Below are 21,370 nucleotides of genomic sequence, written 5' to 3' on the forward strand. Positions count from 1 at the left end.
CCTCTCCCAATCTGACAGAAATGTTACATAAGCTTTGTATGTCTTGTGTAGACACGGTTGAAAATGTTTGAAACAGCCTTCTCTTTGGGCCTTTTGCACCTCTATGGCTCTATTGTGTGTTGCACTTTTGAAGTCCCCTGATTGGGCTCATGGGAATGTTGATATTCCCACAGACTCTCACAAAGAGGGACATTTATTTTTACAGTTCTGCAGAAACAGATTACCTTCATGTATGTCTGTGCACAGTCCTTGATCTCCATGTATTCCAAGTAGCACATGCCTCTGTGTACACACACACGCACACGTATTTATACATCCATTTGTAATACTTACATATCCATCATGTATGCACAGAGATATATTTGTAGCTAACTGTAACTGGTATTTCTGTTTGCTTCGCTAGCTGACTGCTTATGGAGGGAAACTGAAATATGCTATCTACTTTGAAGCACGCGAGGAGACGGGTTTTGCTACCTATAATCCTCAAGTCATCATCAGAGGTGGGCCTCCCACACGTACTAGAACTATCATCCGGCATATGGCTGCCCCTTTGATTGGCCAGCTGACGAGGCATGAGATAGAGATGACCGAGGTAACGTTTTAGTCCGTTCTGTTTCAGAATGTTAACCCTTGGTTCTGTTGATACTGTTAACTGGCTGGCTTTTGTGTTACTGTTTCCTTCAGCATGAATGGAGATATCATGGTGATGACCCAAGAGTCAGTAGTACTGTGACACGTGAGGACTTCATGGATGTGCTGTACAACATTCATTACATTCTTATTAAGGCTTCTCATGGCAGCATCATGAGACAAAGCAGGTAACAATTTCATGCAATAGCTTGAAATACTGCAGTCATCCCAGCTAATTCACTTGAGACTTCAAACTGAATTTTTAAGCCAGGCACAAAATCAGTGGGATGTACAAGAAGAGTAGGGTGTCCAGTATAGCTGGAGAAGCGGAAGAAAGGAATTGTATTAAGAGAAAACCATAATTATTGTAGCCAAATGAGACTTTTATTCTCAGTATCCCAAAGCCAAGAAAAAAACAAAAATATATTTTGTAAACAGATTTGAATGCTATGCAAATATTGTGTTATTATATAAATATGAATTTTGGCCTGTGAAATATTTGTCTCTTGGCAATCAGTAGTGAATAAATGATTAGTGATGCAAATAGTGCCCAGTTATAATGACACTTACACCAATATAGTAGAGGCAAATTAAAAGTAATAGGCTACAAATATCTCTATCAAGATATAAAATTTCGAGAAGGTACTACTATGGTGGTAGAATTAAAAAGATATAGTGTAACTTTGCAATATTTGTGTAACAGAGACATGGAAGACTAGTATCTGTGCCCTAAAAGTGATAGAAGCAGATGGTTGTTATTTATTATTAATTATTAATTTTTGTAAGTAATTTTAAAGGAACTAACCATCCATTCTCCAAAACTTGGATGTCCCCTGCAGCTGCGGGTGTCAGTCGGTTCATATTGTCTATTTTTGGCATGGTCAATTTACAACATTGTGTGATGTGCACAGGGAAACCTCAGCTTAGAGGAGTGGGAAAGTAATTATGATACCTCATGGAAAACTGTGAAAAGCATTCTCTTTGCTCCGGAAAAATATTCCATCAATTTATATCAATCACTGTTAGCACTACAGAGCCCAGCTCAGCTGTGGAGAGTGAGGTGAACTCTATCCTGGCTCATGCATCATAAGAAAAAATGCTATATGATTTTCATTTTCAGAATCTTTATGCTGAGGTGTACAGAGATGGACACCTTATTCACAGCTAGCTACACCAAAGCATAATGCACCTTGATTGGGTTAGGGCTACCAATGATGATGTGTAAATCAGGAGACGAGAGATCGGCTTTCCAATTTCAGGGTGTGTTTGCAAGGATAGCAGTTACAAAACCAAGATGCCATTTTTACAGAGTCACATTACAGGGTATAGCCTTTTATATAGCAGCAGGACTTGTTAAAGAGTTAATCTGTTCCCTTTCTGGTACCTCTCCACCTGAAGTCATAGTCCTTGTGTATGGTATCACAACTGATATGAAGATGATTGTCACAATAAAGTTTTATTATATCTGTCTAGGCATTTATATAATGCTCATCACCATGATATTTGAGACACTAGGTGGAGAATTAGCAGGCAAACCCCTGCAATCTATACTCAAGCAAAATGCCTGTTGATTTCAGAGGAAATGTCATTTGAATAAGAACAGCAGAATCAATCCCAAAAATTCCTTAGAAGTCATTGGAAGATTTCCCTAAGAACTACAGACTTTGATTCAGGAGAGAAGTTAAACCACAGACTTAAGTCTATCCCTATTCAGAACAGCCCTTACGCACATGCTTACCTTTGAACATGTTCTTAAGTCCAGTGACTTATAGTTAAGCATGTGCTTTAGTTGTGTCCTGGATGCTTTCCTGATTTGGAGCCTAACCCTTAACAAGCAAAGCTTCTCTTCTCACCCAGTTGCCATTAGAAATAAAGTCTGAGGGAAGAGAGTTATAGAAAAAATTATTATAAAGGGCTGCTGTCAATTTTTTTCAAAATGTATAATGAGGAGTCAGATTTCAGAGTAGCAGCCATGTTAGTCTGTATTTGCAAAAAGAAAAGGAGTACTTGTGGCACCTTAGAGACTAACCAATTTATTTGAGCATCAGCTTTCGTGAGCTACAGCATCCGATGCTGTATGCATCCGATGAAGTGAGCTGTCGCTCACGAAAGCTAATGCTCAGATAAATTGGTTAGTCTCTAAGGTGCCACAAGTACTCCTTTTCTTAATGAGGAGTTAATAGCTCTTTAATTCTAACATGGAAATTCTTTCAACTCAAATGTTTAAAAAAGCAGACCTGCAGATGACTGATATACTGTAGAAAAACACTGTCAATGAAAATTCAAACCAGACCTAAGTGTAAAATAGTTTAAGTCTAATGTTAGCCCTATATTAGCCATACAATTTATAATTTGTTTTTGTAAGAAAGCTATGCTATTAAGGAGAGTTATTTAGAGGTTTCTACTAAAAATCCAAAGGCAAACATTTTTCTCCTACTGTGTTCATTTTGTTCTCCTTTTTCACTTTCACCACTCAAAATTGAAATATTTCTTTCATAGATTCAAATTAGATTTTGTTTTGCTCGCCAGGCAATTGGATTTTGATAATAAATTAGTTTGGATTGGAAGTATGCTTTCAATTTTACTGTTAATTATTTCAGAATACTAGATGCTGATCAGGAAGCAGTGCTTAGACTGATTCTTATTAGACATGCTTCAGGAAGCAACTGAACCTAACCTACCTTAAGTAACACTTTTCCCCAGACAACAAATAGCTTTTTGGTCCCAAAGTATATTGTTATGTAAATTCAGCTCTGGGACAGTATATAGTTTGTGCCGTACACAGAGCATTGTCTCTGGTTTATGACAAAGGGCTTCAGTGCGGGCTGTACAGGCATGACAGGGACCTTGGATTCGTACTTGTATTGCTAGCCCATGCTGAAGATTGCAGTGTAGGCATATCCTGGATCTTGAAGATGATGGGGAAGCAGATTCCACTCTGTTTTTATATTAAATGTACAGGGAGTTCCATTCAAGCTTGTGTTGACACTCCATACAAAAACAATAATTTTGGACCCTACTTATTTTGCAGTCCATTGTTTTTGTCTCCTCCTTGTTCTACTTCTCTATTCCAGGTGACCCTCCTTCTCAAGTAGGGACAAAGGTATATAGGCTGGAAAGTGCTGCTGTCACTTGGGACATTGCATTGACTCAAGAAATTAGTGGTAAACTCCGGATCCCATTGAAGTCAATTGCAAAACTCACATTGATTTGAATGGGTCAGGATTTCACCCTAGATTTGCTTATGGTCTTCTTAATGTCGACACCTATATACCAAGATGACAGGTGCAATAGACACGCCTAAACAAACAGATCAGTATAAGTGGGGGTGGGGGTGGAGAAATCTGTGAATTGGGTGATTTGGGAGTATGAACAGGAGCTGATTATTTCCATAAGTTTCTTTGTACTAACGCCTACACACAGATGTTTAATAAATAAATTCTGGATGGATTAGCTTCTTTATTTTGATTTAACTTTTACTATAAGTATTCATATTCAATGATAGAAGAGAAAGAAATTTCCTCTCCTTGCTTAGATTTGGAATTATTTTTGGAAGCTTTAAAATTTACATGGCTTGTCCTATATATTTTACTTATTAAAGAACAACAAATGTTTTCACAGTTTAGTATTCATTTAAACAAAAGAAGAAGGGAGAGCTAAAATACCTCCTTTCGGCAAAGCAACAATTTTGCAATGCCCAGGGATAAACTAATGCTTTAGAACTGTCTTTTGCTGTCATTGTCCATGCTTCATTTGTTGCCCTTTAGAATCATTTTGTCTGTTCAGTGTATGTGGGGAGGATAGTTGGGAGATGAGGGTATAAGATATTAATATAATCAAGTGGACATTTGGGGAGGGAAAGAGTCCGTAGTCCCAATGTGAAACATACTTTTTTCCAACATTAACCAACTTCTATGTGTTTCTTTGTTTTAAACATTTTGCTTGTTTGTCCTTGTGATTCTGAGGGAAAAAATGAATTCTGGCTGTCTTAAAATTGCTGCTAAAAGGCAACTGACTGTCCAATGTCTTTGAAGTCTGTTCTACAGCTTGTGAGATTGCTTTAGTTGCTGGGGGTACATTTTATTTTTAAAAAATGCCTCATTGGAAGCATATTTAGTGAATAAAGTTATTATTGCACTTCTGTGAATTGTGAACTGGATCCGGGTTTAGTGTGTGACATCAATTTCTTAACGATCTGTTCAAATGAGGAATCAGATATGAGCTTTTGTCAGTATTCTGGCTGCAAATAAAAGAGGAGATGGAACTAAGAAGAGTACACCAGTTAGTTAAACTTCAGGATAGAAATGGAAAATCAGAATGAAGGTACGTTGGATTTAAAGTTTCCTTCATACACAGGCAAAAATAGAGCATTTTTTGTCTCATGTCGTTGAGGCCAAGAAGATTCAAGACAGCCAAATGAAGCCTTTTTCTCCTGAACTGGCTGACTTTGAACCTTTATTGAAACAGTGCTTTATGGAGTTGATAAGCTTTGTTTGCCGGTTTGTATTTCCAGAATTTCTGAGATCTCGATGGAAGTTGCTGAAGAAGGCAATGTGTCTGGAATGAGTCCTCGTGCTCACTTGATTGAGAAATGTGACTGCCCGCTGGGTTATTCTGGCTTGTCATGTGAGGTACAGTGTCCGGTTAACCTCCATTAAATGTCTTTACTCTGTATTTGTCTTTCAGCAGAAATGGTATGAGAAGAGTTTCAAACAATAACTGTGCTTAACTAAGCCACCCACTCTCCCTTAATTTTATTCCCTCTGTTCCTTCTCTCCCAGGTCCTCATCCGACAAAGTGTTTAAGCACTTATTTAACTTTAAGCAGATGAGTAGTCCCATTGAAGTCATTGGAATTATTCACGTGCTTAAAGTTAAGCACATTAAACTTTGCTGGATCAAGACCTCAGCACTTGAGTTGTGTGTGCAGTAGAAGTCAATGAAACTTGTTGAAAGAGATGAGGTGTAAACAGTAGAACCTCAAAGATAAAAAACACCAGAGTTAGGACTTACCGGTCAGCCAGATACCATGTGGAACCAAAAGCAATCAGTCGGGCAGCAGGGGAGACCAAAAAACCACCAGCAAATACTGTACTGCCTCGGGGCTTTAGCCCTGAAGTTCAGGGCTTCAGCCACGGGGAGTTACAGCTGCAGCTGCGGGGGGCCCAGGGCTCTGGGTGGGGGTGAAGGGGCTCGGGTTCTGACCCTCGGGAGAACCAGGGCTCAGGGCTTTCAACCAGGGGGAGCCCTGGGGCTCGGGGCTTCAGCCCCACAGTTCAGTTCCTGGCTTAAGACCCATGGGGGGCACTGGGGCTCAGGGCTTTGGCCTCCCCTTAATGAATGGAGGAGGCAACCTAGTGATAGATGATGTGGAAAAAGCTGAAGTACTCAATGCTTTTTTTTGACCTTGGTCTTCACGGACAAGGTCAGCTCCCAGATTGCTGCACTAGGAAGCACAGTATGGGGAGGAGGTAAGTAGCCCTCAGTGGTGAAAGAACAGGTTAAGGACTATTTAGAAAAGTTGGACATGCACAAGTCCATGGGTCCAGATCTAACGCATCCGAGAGTGCTGAGTGAATTGGCTGATGTGATTGCAGAGCTATTGGCCATTATCTTTGAAAACTCATGGCGATTGGGGAGCTCCCAGATGACTGGAAAAAGGCAAATATAGTGCCCATCTTTAATAAAGGGAAGAAGGAGAACCAGGGGAACTACAGGCCGGTCAGCCTCACCTCAGTCTCTGGAAAAATCATGGAGCAGGTCCTCCATGAAACCATTTTGAAGCACTTGGAGGAGAGGAAGGTGATCAGAAACAGTCAACATGGATTCACCAAGGGCAAGTCATGCCTGACCAACCTGATTGCCTTCTGTAATGATAACTGGCTCTGTGCATGTGGGGAAAGCAATGGACATGATATATCTCCCACAGTATTGTTGTCAGCAAGTTAAAAAAGTATGGATTGGATGAATGGACTATAAGGTGGATAGAAAGCTGGCTAGATTGTTGGGCTCAACGGGTAGTGATCAGCAGCTCACTGTCTATTTAGCAGCCGGTATCAAGCAGAGTGCCCCAGGTGTCAGTCCTGGGGCTGGTTTTGTTCAACATCTTTATTAATGATCTGGAGGATGGTGTGGATTGCACCCTCAGCAAGTTCACCGATGACACTAAGCTGGGGGGAGAGGTAGATGTGCTGGAGGTTAGGGCTAGGGTCCAGAGTGACCTAGACAAATTGGAGGATTGGGCCAAAAGCAATCTGATGAGGTTCAACAAGGACAAGTGATGAGTCCTGCACTTAGGACAGAAGAATCCCATGTACTTCTACAGGCTCGGGACCGACTGGCTAAGCAGCAGTTCTGCAGAAAAATACCTGGGGATTACAGTGGATGAGTAGCTGGATAGGAGTCAGCAGTGTGCCCTTGTTGCCAAGAAGGCTAACAGCAGATGGAGGGAAGTGATTATTCCCCTCTATTTGGCACTTGTGAGGCAACATCTGGAATATTGCATCCAGTTTTCGAACCCCCCACTACAGAAAGGATGTAGACAAATTGGAGAGAGTCCAGTGGTGGGCAACAAAAATGATCAGCGGGCTGGGGCACATGATTTATGAGGTGAGGCTGAGAGAATTGGGCTTGTTTAGTCTGCAGAAGAGAAGAGTGAGAGGGGATTTGATAGCAGCCTTCAACTACCTGAAGGGGGGTTCCAAAGAGGATGGAGCTAGGCTGTTCTCAGTGGTGGCAGATGACAGAACAAGGAGCAACGGTCTCAAGTTGCAGTAGGGGTGGTCTAGGTTGGATATTAGGAAACACTGTTTTACCAGGAGGGTGCAGCGCTGGCCTTATCATGAAGCGAACTGAGGCGGCCACCTCAGGTGCCAGACTGCGGGGGGGGAGGGGGGGGCACCACTAGGACCCAGAGTGTAGAAAATTGTGTCTGCTGCTGGTGCATATGTATTCTGTCTGCTCTAGATGCACAGAGATGGTGGAGTGCTGTGCTGGAGGAAGGAGGGCACAAGAGACATAACAGGCAGGCAGGAGAAAAGGTGAGAGGGAATAACAGAAAGCAGCAGAAGCTGCAGGGAGAGAGAGGAGGAGGAGCCTCTTGTGTATCTCTCTAGCACCCCCAGGAGCCTGGGCTGATTAACACCAGCTTCTCAGGGAGCTTCCTGTTTCCTGCTGCTTCCCTGAATCCACTTGAGGAGAACAGGCAGTCAAGTGAAGTAGTAGGAGCCAGTTAGGCCCTTAAAACGTTGATATCTTCCCTCACTCAGGCCTGCTACCAGCCTGTTTATTTGTCCCCTTTAATTGAGTGTTGAGAGCCACTATAGCTGGCACAGAACAGCAGTCATGAGTGAAAGAAGAAAACGCCCCTCTGGGGCAGCATTCAGAAAACGAAAGAAAGCAAAGGAAGCTTTTCTATCTAAGCAGGAAGGAGCTCTCTGCGATACATAGACACAAATGTTCACGGTAAGCCTTCTGGCCCCAGTGAGGATGTGAGTGGTGAGGAGATGCCTGATCTTCCAGTCAGTCAGAGTGCAGGTGACCTGGCAGCTACTGCAGCATCCGTATCTCCATCTCAAATGGATGTAACCCTGCACATTCCTGAAGACATCCTGAGGTCTCTTTCAATCCTAATTGTCTATGATTCTATGAAGGGAGTGCCAGTTTCAGCCCCAGTGGTTCCCCCATAGCTAAAGCTCCAAGCCCTACTCCTCCCCCCCACACCCCCCAGCTGAAACTGGGAGCGGAGCTGTGGGGAGCCCCGAGCCCCAGTGCCTCCTGCAAGGCAGAAGTCAGGAATGGTGCTGCAGGACTGAAGCCCTGAGCCCCTGCGCTCCCCCCTGAGCCCTAGTGCTCCTGCGATGCAGAAGCCCTCAGCACCCCTACCCCTGGCACCTCGAGGGTCAGAAGCTCCGATCCCCCACACCACCCATCCAGAGCCCTCACACATACACACACACACACCCTCGCCCTGTGGCTGCAGCCCCCAAACCCACATCTTGTTCAGAGTTATGGAACTTTTCAAAGTTACGTACAACCTCCATTCCCAAGGTTTTTGTAACTCTGAGATTCTTCTGTATTAGCAATACCTTGGTTGTTGTGCTATCACTATCTTCTGGAGGTTAGCCTACAAATATCACTTCATGGCTATTTCTTAAAATGCTCAAATACTGCCACTGGCTTGGTATATTCTTGGCTAATTCTCTGCAGTGAATTTGAAGTTAGGTACTTGGCAAAACAGACATGAACTGACAGAGTATCACACATTCTTATTTATCACTGCAGCTGGGTGGATGCAGCCAAAAATTGTCAGTGAATTTTGAATGTTTTAAAACTAGGGTGACCAGACAGCAAATGTGAAAAATCGGGACGGGGCTGGGGGGTAATAGGAGCCTATATAAGAAAAATAAGAAAAATTCCTTTTAACTGCATTCACATCCCTTTTGCTTGTATTGAGCAAACATTCTATCAAGTGCATTTACAAGCAGGAATGTTCCCCCAAAACCAAGATTTGTAAGTGGATATTACAAAACCTTTCCCTGTAGTGAATTTTGAATTTATACGTGTGCAAATTCATATTGAAAAAATTAATCTAAGTGATGCATTCATGCAGTCAGGGAATAGAAACAACAGGTAGCCTCTGTGTTCAATAAAAACAGCTTGAATTTTAAATATTAAATATTCACTATGAGTCATGAACAAACTATAGACGAAAAAATATGCACAGTAGTTATTTGGTGAATTTCACGTAATTTTCAGCTCATGAGTTGTCCACAAACAAATAGTGATCTCTTTGAAATTTTTCACCACACAAGTTATTTATTATTACACCCCAAAAAACTTCATTAAAAGAACACTATTAAGGTTTCAAAGTCAAACACCCAAAAGCAGAGCTGTGTAGGTGATGGAAGTTCCATTTCATGAAGTATTTTGAGTTTTGGAAATTGGGCTTTTGTCATAATGCCCAAAATCAAAACAAAAATTTTTGAATCAGGTCAAAATGAAAACTTTTCACTTCAACCTGACTCAAAATTCTTTCAACTTTTCAATTCTCTGAAAATTTTGTGAATCAAACCAAAACTTGTTTTCAATTTTTCCAATTGCAAACAAACCAAAAAATCCATTATTCACCCGGCTCTTATATGTGGTAATGTAATTAGAACTGTATCATTATGCACACTTTCTGGGAGGGAGAGGCAAGGTTGAAGTTACAATGTTGCCATTTCCTGCTTAATTGTGCAATCTGAATGCTGTTGCCATTTCCTGCTTAATTGTGCAATCTGAATGCTCTCACAATATATATATATATATATATATATATATATTTAATTTTAATATTCTATAAAGGATTAAGCCCCCATATTCCAATAGGAAAAGAGAAAAATCTGGTACCCAGTTGCTTTCTAGCACATGGTAATAGGTAGTAAAGCTTGTCATATCATCTGGAATCATTTCTACGGCTTGGTTTAATCAATATCCCAAAATTGCAGTTGTAAGAGCTATGCATGTAGTATTTTTGCCTCAGATGTTTCAGAGGTGACATTGGTGTCCAAAATTTGTATTCAAGTGCATGCCCAAAATAAAAGGATAAAAAAGACCTTTCCTGATAAGCACTGCTTGTATCTTTCAAAAATAGTTGTGGAAAATGCATTCAACATCCTCATAATTTACTTCATATTATAACCATATTCTGGATCATTTCATAATTCTCAAATCAATACAGATGAGAAGAATGTCAATAGCATATTTAGACAAATCAGTTAGAGTTTTCACTTAGGTGAGGACTTACCAAAATTGCATATTTGTACCCTAATCCTAAGGGCTCTCAGCACTTGTAAAGGGTCCCACTGTACCAGTTTGTTTTGGACAAGGACATTTTTGAGGGGAAAAACTAAGAATCTAAAGTAAGGAGCAAAATTACTTCCATTTGAGATTATTCCTCTAAATTAGAATTCCTCACAAGCCATGGTAAAGGTAGATAGACTGTTTCTGTGGTTCACTGATTTTAACATATTCTAAACCAAAATAAAAGTGAGTTGAGATTACTTACTTCTGACTCTAAAGAAAATAATTGTGTTTCTACTTTCTCTCTTACTTAGATTCTTGAATGGGTCACCAGTGCTTATAAACTTAACATACTGCTACAGGCTTTTGTACGAGCATAGTCAAGCACATGTCAATTAACACTCCACTCAAATATCCCACTTTTGATAGTGCAAAACCTTTACTTCAATTTCCCTTCTGTTTTACTTTGCATCGATTTTACTGCCATGTAATGGAGGGAGAACTCCCACCCCTTCAGAAAAGCTTAAATCCTCATCAAGAGTAGGACATGACCTCATTAAGACACCCTTAATAGGATTTGGAGACCTGCTCCATTGTACATGATACTATAAAACTGAATATCTTATCTATGAGGAACAAGGTAGGTGAGGTAATGTCTTTTATTGAACTAACTTATGTTGGTGGAAGGGGCAAGCTTTCAAGCTTCACAGAACTCTTCTTCCCGCCTGGAGATAGTTACCAGAGTGTACAAGCTAAATATAAGATGGGACAGATTGTTAAGCATGAGGGGTTGTAGACCACTTCAAATAAAGTGGGCAATTAACACTTCTGGAGTCATAGGTCAATGGAGGGTTCATAGGCAGCAGGGTGCATTACAAATTGTTGTAATGGGCTGTAACATTAATGTCTCAGTTAAGTCCATGGTTTTTAGTGTTCAGCAGAGTTATGAATTTAAATTCCCAGGCTTGTCCTTTTAAGGTTTTGTGCAGATTTCCTTTGAGGATGAGGACTAACAGGTTAAATATGGAGTTGGGTTTTGGTTTTTTGTTTTGTTTTTGTTTTTTGTAGAAAGCATTTACAGCTGATAGGGTGTTTTTATCTTTTATCATTTTTCTGTGTGAGTTCATTTGAGACCATAGCGATTGTCTGGTTTCACCCACATAGATGTTGTTAGGGCATTTGATGCACTGGATGAGGTACACCACATGTTGCATTAGGCATGTGTAGGACCCATGAATCTTGAAAGGTGTGTCGTGGAAGGTATTGATCATTGTAGCACTGGAAATATGTTTGCAGGTTTTGCATCTGTTGTTCTGGCAGGGTCTGGTCTCACTTTGAGTTGGTTTGTCCTAGTCTGTGGGAGCTTTCTTCTTCTGATGAGCTTGGCAAAGTTGGGTGTGGGGGGGGTTGTTTGAAGACCAAAAGTAGGGGTTCAGGAAAAATTTATTTCAGGATGTGATCCCTCAAGGATGGGTTGTAATTGTTGATACTGTCAGGCTGTCTAGAGTTCACAAACATAGATGCCAACCTCAGGGCACACTGCCAGAAACCAGGGCACAAACCCCAAACTGGTTGTGTGTTCTATAGTTAGATACAAACCAAGTATCAAGTGTGAGCTCCTCAAGTACTTGAACAGTTTTAACATGGAGTCACAGAGAGCCCCTTGGGGATTCTGGTCTATCTTACCACTTGGCAAGTCTGCCTTTGTGATAGATGGTCCCTTACACCAATTATCACAACAATATTCAGTATGCAGTGATGTTGTAGCTATGTCGGTCCCAAGATGTTAGAGAGACAAAGTGGGTGAGGTAATATCTTTTATTAGACCAATTTCTGTTGGAGTGAGAGAAGCTTTCAAGCTTTCACAGACCTCTTCTTCCAGTCTGGGAAACTTACTCAGGGCTTGTCTTCACGTGCACTTTAGTGAAGATGCTACTATGCCATCAGGGGAGCTTCTTCTGTTGACACAGCGCTGTTTACACCGGGGCAGGGGAGTTAAGTTGGTATAACTACGTTGCTCGGGATTGTGGATTTTTCACACCCCTGAGTGACATAGTTATACCGATATAGGACTGTAGTGTAGACATGGCCTCGTAGTGTAACTGCTAAATAGTTTGTTTAGCATATGTAGTTAACGCATGTTTCAAGGGACCTATCAAGGTGAAGTGGTCAGTTTAATTACACCCCCCACTAGTCATAGGGAGGAAAGGGAAGAGGTGGAAGAGGCTGGGGGGGGGGTTGTTATTGGGTATAGATTGTTGTAATAAGCCATAAATTCAGTCTATTCAGTCCATGATTCTTAGTGTCTAGCAAAGTTATGAGTTTAAGCTCCCAGGCTCGTCTTTTGAAAGTGTTGTGCGGGTTTCCTTTGAGGATGAGGACTGATATCCAAGCATGCTGGGGATCCCTTGCTTATGCATAAAATATTGCCATCTCCAAATTCCAAGCAGCATAATGATACAGGATCTTCGGGTCAGGGACTTTTATTCTCTTCCCCCAGAGTTCAAACTGTGATGAGATGAGGGTTTGTGCACATCTGCTCTTCATGGGTGTGAGGGGAGCAGTCAACAAAGTCTTCTGTCCACTGATGTTCCACAATCGTTCATCTGGTGTCTATAGGTCTTCTTTTGTTGGACAGGAGACTGCATCTTGTGTGGTAAACTAGTATTTCATACCTAATAATGCTTTTCCTCTGACTGGGTCGGGGGGTCTTCCAGCTTCATAGCAAACACTTTTATTTTACAAAGCAAACACTTAAATATTACCTTATAACATGGGATACAGATATTATAAGTGAGATTAATTCATCCAGCAACTCACAAGCATTTCATAAAGTCCAAACACCAAATATAGCTCTATAAGTCTAATACCTATTTTAATAACACTAACACACAGATGAGCCAGACTGGTTTCCAGCCATGCATTTGTCAGTCTTCAGTGAGACTTAGAGGCCTTGGCATGAGCTGGCAGCTGGGTCTGCTAGCATAACAGATACCCCATATGGGTTCTATTGTGGGGTGACAGGTGATAACTAGGAGTGTGCAGTCAGTGGGGTTTGTTTTCTGTACTGAAGCAGGTTCTTTTGAGATATTTGGATGGCTTATTCTATGATGAGATCTACTTCTCTGGTGGTGTGTCCTTGTTCGATGAAGGCTGTTTTAAGTGTGTTTAGGTATGTATCCTGAACTTCCCCTTCAGAGCATATTATGTGGTATCTCAGTGCCTGGCTGTAGGTAACAGATTTCTTAGAGTCTCTAGTGTAGTTACTGGATCTCTGTAGATAGATGTGGTGATCTGTGGGTTTCTTGCATCTAGTGGTCTGTAATATTCCATTGTTAAAGCTGATTGAGGTGTCCAGGAACTTGATACTGGTGTGGAGGTGTTCTAAAGAGAGTTTGATGGATGGGAGGTGGTTGTTGAACTTGTGGTGAAAATCTATGAGGGAGTTTGGGTTGTCTGTCCAGAGGATGAAAATATCATTGATAGATGTGTGCTGCATTTGTCCAGAAATTCTTCCTCAAGGTGGCCCAAGGAGAGATTGGTATACTGACAAGTGATCCTGGAACCCATGGTTGTTCCCATGGTTTGGACAAAGTGTTGTTGTTAAATGTAAAGTTATTTTGGGTGAGGATGAAATGGATGAGTTTGGCCATGTGTTTGGAATGGATTTCTGAGCTTTTTCCATTGTTGTAGATATTTGAGGCAGGCAGCAATGCCATCATATAAGGTGGATAGAAAGTTGGCTAGATTGTCGGGCTCAACGGGTAGTGATCAATGGCTCATGTCTAGTTGGCAGCCGGTATCAAGTGGAGTGCCCCAAGGGTCGGTCCTCGGGCAAGTTTTGTTCAATATCTTCATAAATGATCTGGAGGATGGTGTGGATTGCACCCTCAGCAAGTTTGCAGATGACACTAAACTGGGAGGAGAGGTAGATACGCTGGAGGGTAGGGATAGGATACAGAGGGACCTAGACAAATTAGAGGATTGGGCCAAAAGAAATCTGATGAAGTTCAACAAGGACAAGTGCAGAGTCCTGCACTTAGGATGGAAGAATCCCATGCACCGCTACAGACTAGGGATCGAATGGCTCGGCAGCAGTTCTGCAGAAAAGGACCTAGGGTTACAGTGGACGAGAAGCTGGATATGAGTCAACAGTGTGCCCTTGTTGCCAAGAAGGCCAATGGCATTTTGGGATGTGTACATAGGGGCATTGTCAGCAGATCGAGGGACGTGATCGTTTCCCTCTATTCGACATTGGTGAGGCCTCATCTGGAGTACTGTGTCCAGTTTTGGGCCCCACACTACAAGAAGGATGTGGAAAAATTGGAAAACGTCCAGCGGAGGGCAACAAAAATGATTAGGGGACTGGAACACATGACTTATGAGGAGAGGCTGAGGGAACTGGGATTGTTTAGTCTGTGGAAGAGAAGAATGAGGGGGGATTTGATAGCTGCTTTCAACTACCTGAAAGGGGGTTCTAAAGAGAATGGACTGTTCTCAGTGGTAGCTGATGACAGAACAAGGAATAATGGTCTCAAGTTGCAGTGGGGGAGGTTTAGGTTGGATATTAGGAAAAACTTTTTTATTAGGAGGGTGGTGAAACACTGGAATGCGTTACCTAGGGAGGTGGTGGAATCTCCTTCCTTAGATATTTTTAAGGTCAGGCTTGACAAAGCCCTGGCTGGGATGATTTAGTTGGGGATTGGTCCTGCTTTGAGCAGGGGGTTGGACTAGATGACCTCCTGAGGTCCCTTCCAACCCTGATATTCTATGATTCTATGATCATGGTGAGGGATGTTAGTGTTCAGGAAAGTGACATCCAGGGTGGCAAGGATGGTGTTCTGAGGGAAGTTGTTAATGTTGCAGAGTTCCTGGAGGAAGTTGGTTGTATCCTGAATGAAACTGGCCCTTTTGGTGATGAGTGGTTTGAGGATTGTTTCTGTGAGACCGAGTATTCCTTCAATAACAGTGCTGTTGCATGATATAAGGGTGTGCACCAGTTCCCTTGTTTATCTTGAGAGGCATGTAGAAGATCCGTGGGGTGGGTTTGTGGGGGTTGAGGTTGTAGAGTTTCTCTTATCTAGGTACACTTTCTCCTAATGGGATGACTCTCCAAAACAATCCTGCTTTGGTTAGGTTTTTTTGTATGGTCATAGCTGTATGTTTTTGGAGGTCCACATTGATATACTTACATAATAAGTTTGAAATGAAGATGAAGGGTTTGATTTTGCACATGTCAGCTTTCCTAACCATCTTTTGTGGGTTCTCAGAATTTTATTACCAAGTGGAAAAAATCAGATCAAGAATAAATTTTATTAGAGCTTTTATTATTTTTAATTCTTTACTTCTATAGTATTTAAATTATACAGATATAAATAATACATGAAGAATGTTTTTGCTGAGTGTCATTGGACATTTGCTTGTTATCCATCAAGCAGATATTAGCTTGTCAACTCTGAAAAACCCACCAAGGACAAGGGAAACAGAACCCTCCTGCTTGCTCCCTGTAGCCCGTGCAACAATTTTATTTTAAAAATAAACCCTCTTTCTCAAGATATGAAGGGAAGGATGCTTGATGCACAGTGAGAAAGACTGGGTATTTTGCATGTGAATGAAAGGTCTCTGTAGCTGTACTATGAAAAGGCTGGTGCCAGGGCAGCATTCCAGGGATTTTGCAATAATGTTTCCAATTTTTGTTGGTTCCGCTATTTGTAAAGTACTATATATTATTTTTAACATAGCTGAGGGCCTGGCAACTTGTAAAAGCTGCTGGTGGTGAAGATAAGCTTGCCGTACTCCCAGTTTCCATCTATTATGTGATGATCTGTTTTCCTTCTTGTAGGCGTGTTCTCCAGGATTTTATAGACTGCCTTCTAGATCATCTGGCAGGAGACCTGGCCCAACCCTAGGCACCTGTGCCGCATGTCAATGCCATGGACATAGTAATATGTGTGACCCTGAAACATCTATATGTCAGGTATAAATCGTAGGCTGTTCCTAACCTAGTGCACTATGTTCTTCTAAAGTTAATCTGCTGTGTGCCAAAATTGAAAATCTGGAGGTCATATTTTAATCTCTTGCTTTAAAGATGGGACACTGTCAAGGTTGCTGGACCAAAAAATGAACCTACCTTCAGAGTTTTCCCAGAATGACTTTCTTGAGTTAGGGATTGCAGTCACGTAGTGTAATTTTTTCTCCCCCAAACTCCTGCAGGTTGAAGCAAGAAACCTGTTGAAGAAGGGTACTCCTCTTTAGCCTGGAGATACAAGAGAATAATGGGGAATGGAGATAAAAGGGGCTGGGTCGGAAGTGCCTAGGGAAATAGCAGCAATGGTCTAGAGTAAGAAGTATGTGTCTGCTGTTTATAGGGTTCCTGGGTTGGAATCCAGAGTAGTGGAGAGGCCCGGCTTTCCTTGGTAGCCACAGGTAAAGGGGCATAAACCCCATGCAGGGGACAGGCCTTATTTGGGAGCCTGAACAGAAGAGATTCATTTGAATTTTGTGACTGGGTCACAGGGCCAAACCACTGAAGACCCATCAAGGTCAGCCAGCAGCATGCAGGAGGCACCAAGGGTGAGAAAAGGATTGTGATACTGCACTTTGCCACTTGGAGGCACTCCAGAGGTGATTGCCCCATTACACCTGTAAGCCCAATACGCAACTTATTGTTTGTTTCACACTAAACAACGTGCTATTCTGATAGACAATAACATCCACTGGTGACACATTAAGATGGAGTGTTAATTGTTTCTCCTACTTTGACAGCTGGAGCAGAGAAAGAAAGGGAAAGATAGATGAACAGTATGAGAAACTGCAGGAATACATGTGGCTAGTTGCAGGCTTCCATTCCTCCTCCACGTAAACCCATATGTAACACACACAGCATGTCTTTTGGAGAGTCTCAAAGAAGGCAGCTCCAGTGAGAACTGCATCAGAGACAGTAGTGAAGAACTCATTCAGTGAAAAAGATCCCTTGTATCAAAGAATGTCTGACTCCCTTGGGCTGGGAACAAAATATGGTCTGCTTTCTTTCTCCCTCCCTCCTCACAGAACTGCAGGCACAACACCGCTGGCGATCATTGTGAGAGGTGCGCAGTCGGATTCTACGGGAACGTCCCAGGATCTCCAGACGACTGCCATCCTTGTGCTTGTCCTCTAACCATTCCCAGCAACAAGTAAGCTTGTGGCATTAAGCTGCTTCTTCCAGCCAATAATAACATTGTCTTGGTCTCACTCAGTGTTCTCAGTCAGCTGTACACAGTATAAGTGCCCGCTAAAAATGTCCAATCCACTTTCGCTAATTGATCTTGCTGAAGAGTCAGGGACTGCTCCTTTGCTAATTAATGATGAATAAATTAATAATGGGTGGAAAAGGCAATGCTCCACAGATAATGAATGTGTGTTACAAAAGGTTTCTCATAAGTGAAGCTAGAGCAGAGCTCAAGTACAATGTCGCCACAAGGGAGCTGTAAATAGTCTTTTGCTCATATATTGTGTTGGTATAAATGTATTACAGTGCCTTTCTCTTTCTGCTGTGCAATTTATTGATTCCTTATTTAATGTTACATGGGTTTTAGGCAATTTGTGAAAGATAGAATAGTTTAATCACAATGCAGTTACTGCAGTATCCACTTTATTGGTTGCCTAATGCTAATGAACCTTCCCACCTCCCTCTCTCCTTGTTTCCCACAAATGATACTTGAGATTTGTTTGTTATTGTGGTGGGAAGCCCTAGGTGCCATCAGGAATCATTCTTTGTTGCCTCTTAAGAGGTTTATGGCACATGATCTTTCTTTTGAAAGGCCGAGGGCCGAGGGCTTTTTCCAAAGCCACATTCTGTGTTCTTTCTCACTGATTGACCTTTAGGACGTGCTAATAAGTACTTTGGTCAGTACACTTCCCCTCTGAGATGTCATCTTCTGTCTTCATCATTTTATAATTTTGGGTGTGGTTTTGGTTTTTTGGGTGGGAACAGCTCCTCTTTCCATCCTCAATACCCAAGATTTCAGTGATCTTTCATGTGAAGCAAACGGCATCAAGAATTCTTTCTGAGTTCATAAATGTTGAGTCTAGATCAACCAAAGCAATTACTTAAGGATGATTCAAGGTTCCCTTTTCCTCAGGAAATTGCTGTGCAACCTCCATAGCTCTTCCAAGTCTTATCAGCCTAGCCAATGAAAGACTTGAATGCAACTTGAATCCAGGTTTCTTCTGTAGCAGTGCAGCGCTTTAACCTCTGGGACATGGTCCACGTGCCTTATTTATAATAGAAAAGGTTTTCTTGAATTGATTTGATTTGATAACGGCCAGCCTGATTTATATTTGTTCCACTTTCTCGTTACAAGCTCTTTGAGATAATATTAGAGGGGGGAAAAAATCAGATTCAGCCACTCTATTGTAGCCCCATAATAATAAAGCTACAGACACCTAGGTGAACTACACACGAGCTGGTACTTGGATGACACAGACTGACACGATAACATTTTTTTGAAGAAATAGAATTCAGTTATTTTTATTTTTTAAGTTTTCAAGAGCACAACTAAGTTTAAGGCTTTAAGTTTTTAAAGATGTTTTTGTTTTTCTGCACAATCAGCTTTCAGCTTCAAATATGATGAGCTGAAAAACTGGAGGGAGTAAGTTGCTAATGGGTGTGTGGATCTATTTTTACACAGTTGAAAATGTGTTGGATAATGAGTTTGTGAGTAGTAGATCAATTTGTTTACATTTTATGCAAAGGTGTAATTTTTATTACTCATTCAAGCATTATTGATTTAATGCATTATAAGGATGCTGACTGCACTATACCAAAGTGGGGAGTTCTGGGCCACCAGCACCTCAGTGCTTTTTAGCATTAATCTGGTTTGGCACTCCCTGCACAAATAGGTGGATACATTTTGTAGCACAAGCACCATTTTGATGCTTAGCTGTGTCTCCCTCCTCCCCTCCTATTTTTTTTTAAAACTGTGAGTACAGGATCCTGACTTACTAATATTCCAATAGCATGCTACTGTACACATCTTTCGTGGGTACACACTACAGTCACCAATTTATCGTGAACAGAACTCATTATATTCTGTATCTAAAATACACACATTCACTGCTTGAGCTAAAACAAATTATTTTTTCAATAGGGTAGTATTAGGGCAAGAGTGTGAGATCGTCACAAATGATCTTGCCAAAGTCTTTAATGACCTCTTCCTAGTCAAAGCTCAGAGCCAGTATTCCATCCCCATGCTCCTTGGCCTGTTAGCCATCTTTGACATCATCAGCCATGCTCGTCTTGAAATCATATCCTCCCTTGGCTTCTGTTACTTTATCCTGTCCTGTTTTTTCTCCTCCCTCTCTGATCGCTCCTTCAGAGTGTCTTCAAGAGGTTCTGGCTCATCCTGCCCATCAACATTCTGTTGTGGTTCCATAGGGCTCTGTCCTTGGTCCCCTTCTCTTCTCCGTCTACACCATACCTCTGGGTAATCTCATCCACAAACAACAAATCAGCTGTCACCTCTCTGCTGATGACTCACTGATCTACCTCTCTAATCCAGACCTGTCTCCCTCTGTCTAAACTGAAATCTCAGCCTCTCTCTAACATCTCCTTGTGGATGTCTAGCAAATTCAACATGGCTAAAACAGAGCTCATAATCTACCCCTCTCTTCCCAAGGTCTTCTCCCAGCACCACCATTGTGCCTGCCTATTAGACCCATAACTTTGGCATCAATTACCTGTGAAGACAAGCCCTAAGATAATGGTCTTTCCTATCCACCCACACAACTAAAACTCCGGTTCATCTCATGTCTTGATTACTGCAACATCCTTTTCTCTGGCCTTGACAAACACAGTTTTGTCCTGCTCATAGCTATTCAAAATGCTCCTGCAAAGATAGTTTTCCTAGCCATTCATTTTGACCATGTCAACCCTCTCTTTGCGTCCCTCCACTGGCTTCTTTTCTCTGTCACGCTAAACATAAACTACTCATCTTCACTCTTAAGGCCCTACATGGCCTATCCACATGCTACCTATCATCTCTCACCCATTATCAAGATGTCAACTCCCACCTCCAAATCAGCTTATGACATCAGCCTCCATCACCTGTTAGTTAAATTTTCAAACAAGCACCTTTGTGCTTTCTCCCTTGCTACCACGCATGCTTGGGAGGCACTCCCTGTAAACAGTCTCAGAGCTATCACCTTATCCACCTTCAAAATCCTCCCTCAAACATTCCTTTGCCATGATGCCTACAAAAAACTTGACAATGGTTAGGCTGCTGGCTACTCCTGGGGGAATTCTGCGTCACTGCACGTGCACAGAATTCATGCCCCCCACAGATTTCTTTGCCTCCCCACAGAAGAATGACTTCTAATGGGGAAGCTGCAAGAGTGGTCACCCACCCCTCGCCACCAGCACAGGCAGGTGGGTTCAGGTGCCCGGAGCAGCTGGTAGAGCCATAAATCACCACCAGGAGTGGGGCTGGGCAGTCATACGTGTGAGAGAGAGAGACATTCTGACCCTCTTACTCGCTACTTCGGCATGCTCGGCATGGAGGGGCAGGTCTTTGGGGTTTTTCTGAGGAGGTAAGCATGGGGCAGGCTCCGTCCCCTTAGGCAGAGCAGAATGCAGCAGCCTGCCTGCTTAGTCAGTTGTTCCCATTGTTCTTAGTGAATTCCCCCAGAAGTATAAAACAGGTGTAAAAGTTTTAAGGCTCCTTCACATTGCCAGAGTGGTATAAAGGACAGTATGGCCTTATAAATGCTTATGGTGCTTTAGTGATTAGAGCTGGTCTAAAGTTTTGGACTGAAAAAATATGCTCCATGAACTATTTGCTACTGCCCTTTCTGGTGATGGTCAGTAACCAATATAAATTATGAGTTTGATTCCTCAGCCCTCACTTGCTCTTTAGTTGCCTTTGATGTAACACTGAGCATTTGGCTGCATATGTTGGTTGACTAATAACTAGAAATTA

At 42.0% G+C, this 21,370-nt stretch overlaps 1 protein-coding gene across 2 annotated transcripts in view; it reads left to right on the forward strand.

Annotated features, from left to right (window-relative positions):
- Positions 1–21,370, forward strand: part of LAMA2 (laminin subunit alpha 2) — a 457,344-nt gene that overhangs the window by 323,137 nt on the left and 112,837 nt on the right. For both annotated transcript variants that reach the window (XM_037894776.2, XM_037894777.2), the window contains exons 26-30: positions 404–592; positions 685–818; positions 5,144–5,261; positions 16,255–16,389; positions 17,463–17,587. In XM_037894776.2, coding sequence (XP_037750704.1) covers positions 404–592; positions 685–818; positions 5,144–5,261; positions 16,255–16,389; positions 17,463–17,587 — 701 coding nt within the window. The remainder of the gene's footprint in view (positions 1–403; positions 593–684; positions 819–5,143; positions 5,262–16,254; positions 16,390–17,462; positions 17,588–21,370) is intronic.

Source organism: Chelonia mydas, chromosome 3 (assembly GCF_015237465.2).
Source record: "Chelonia mydas isolate rCheMyd1 chromosome 3, rCheMyd1.pri.v2, whole genome shotgun sequence".
Lineage (NCBI taxonomy): Eukaryota > Metazoa > Chordata > Testudines > Cheloniidae > Chelonia > Chelonia mydas.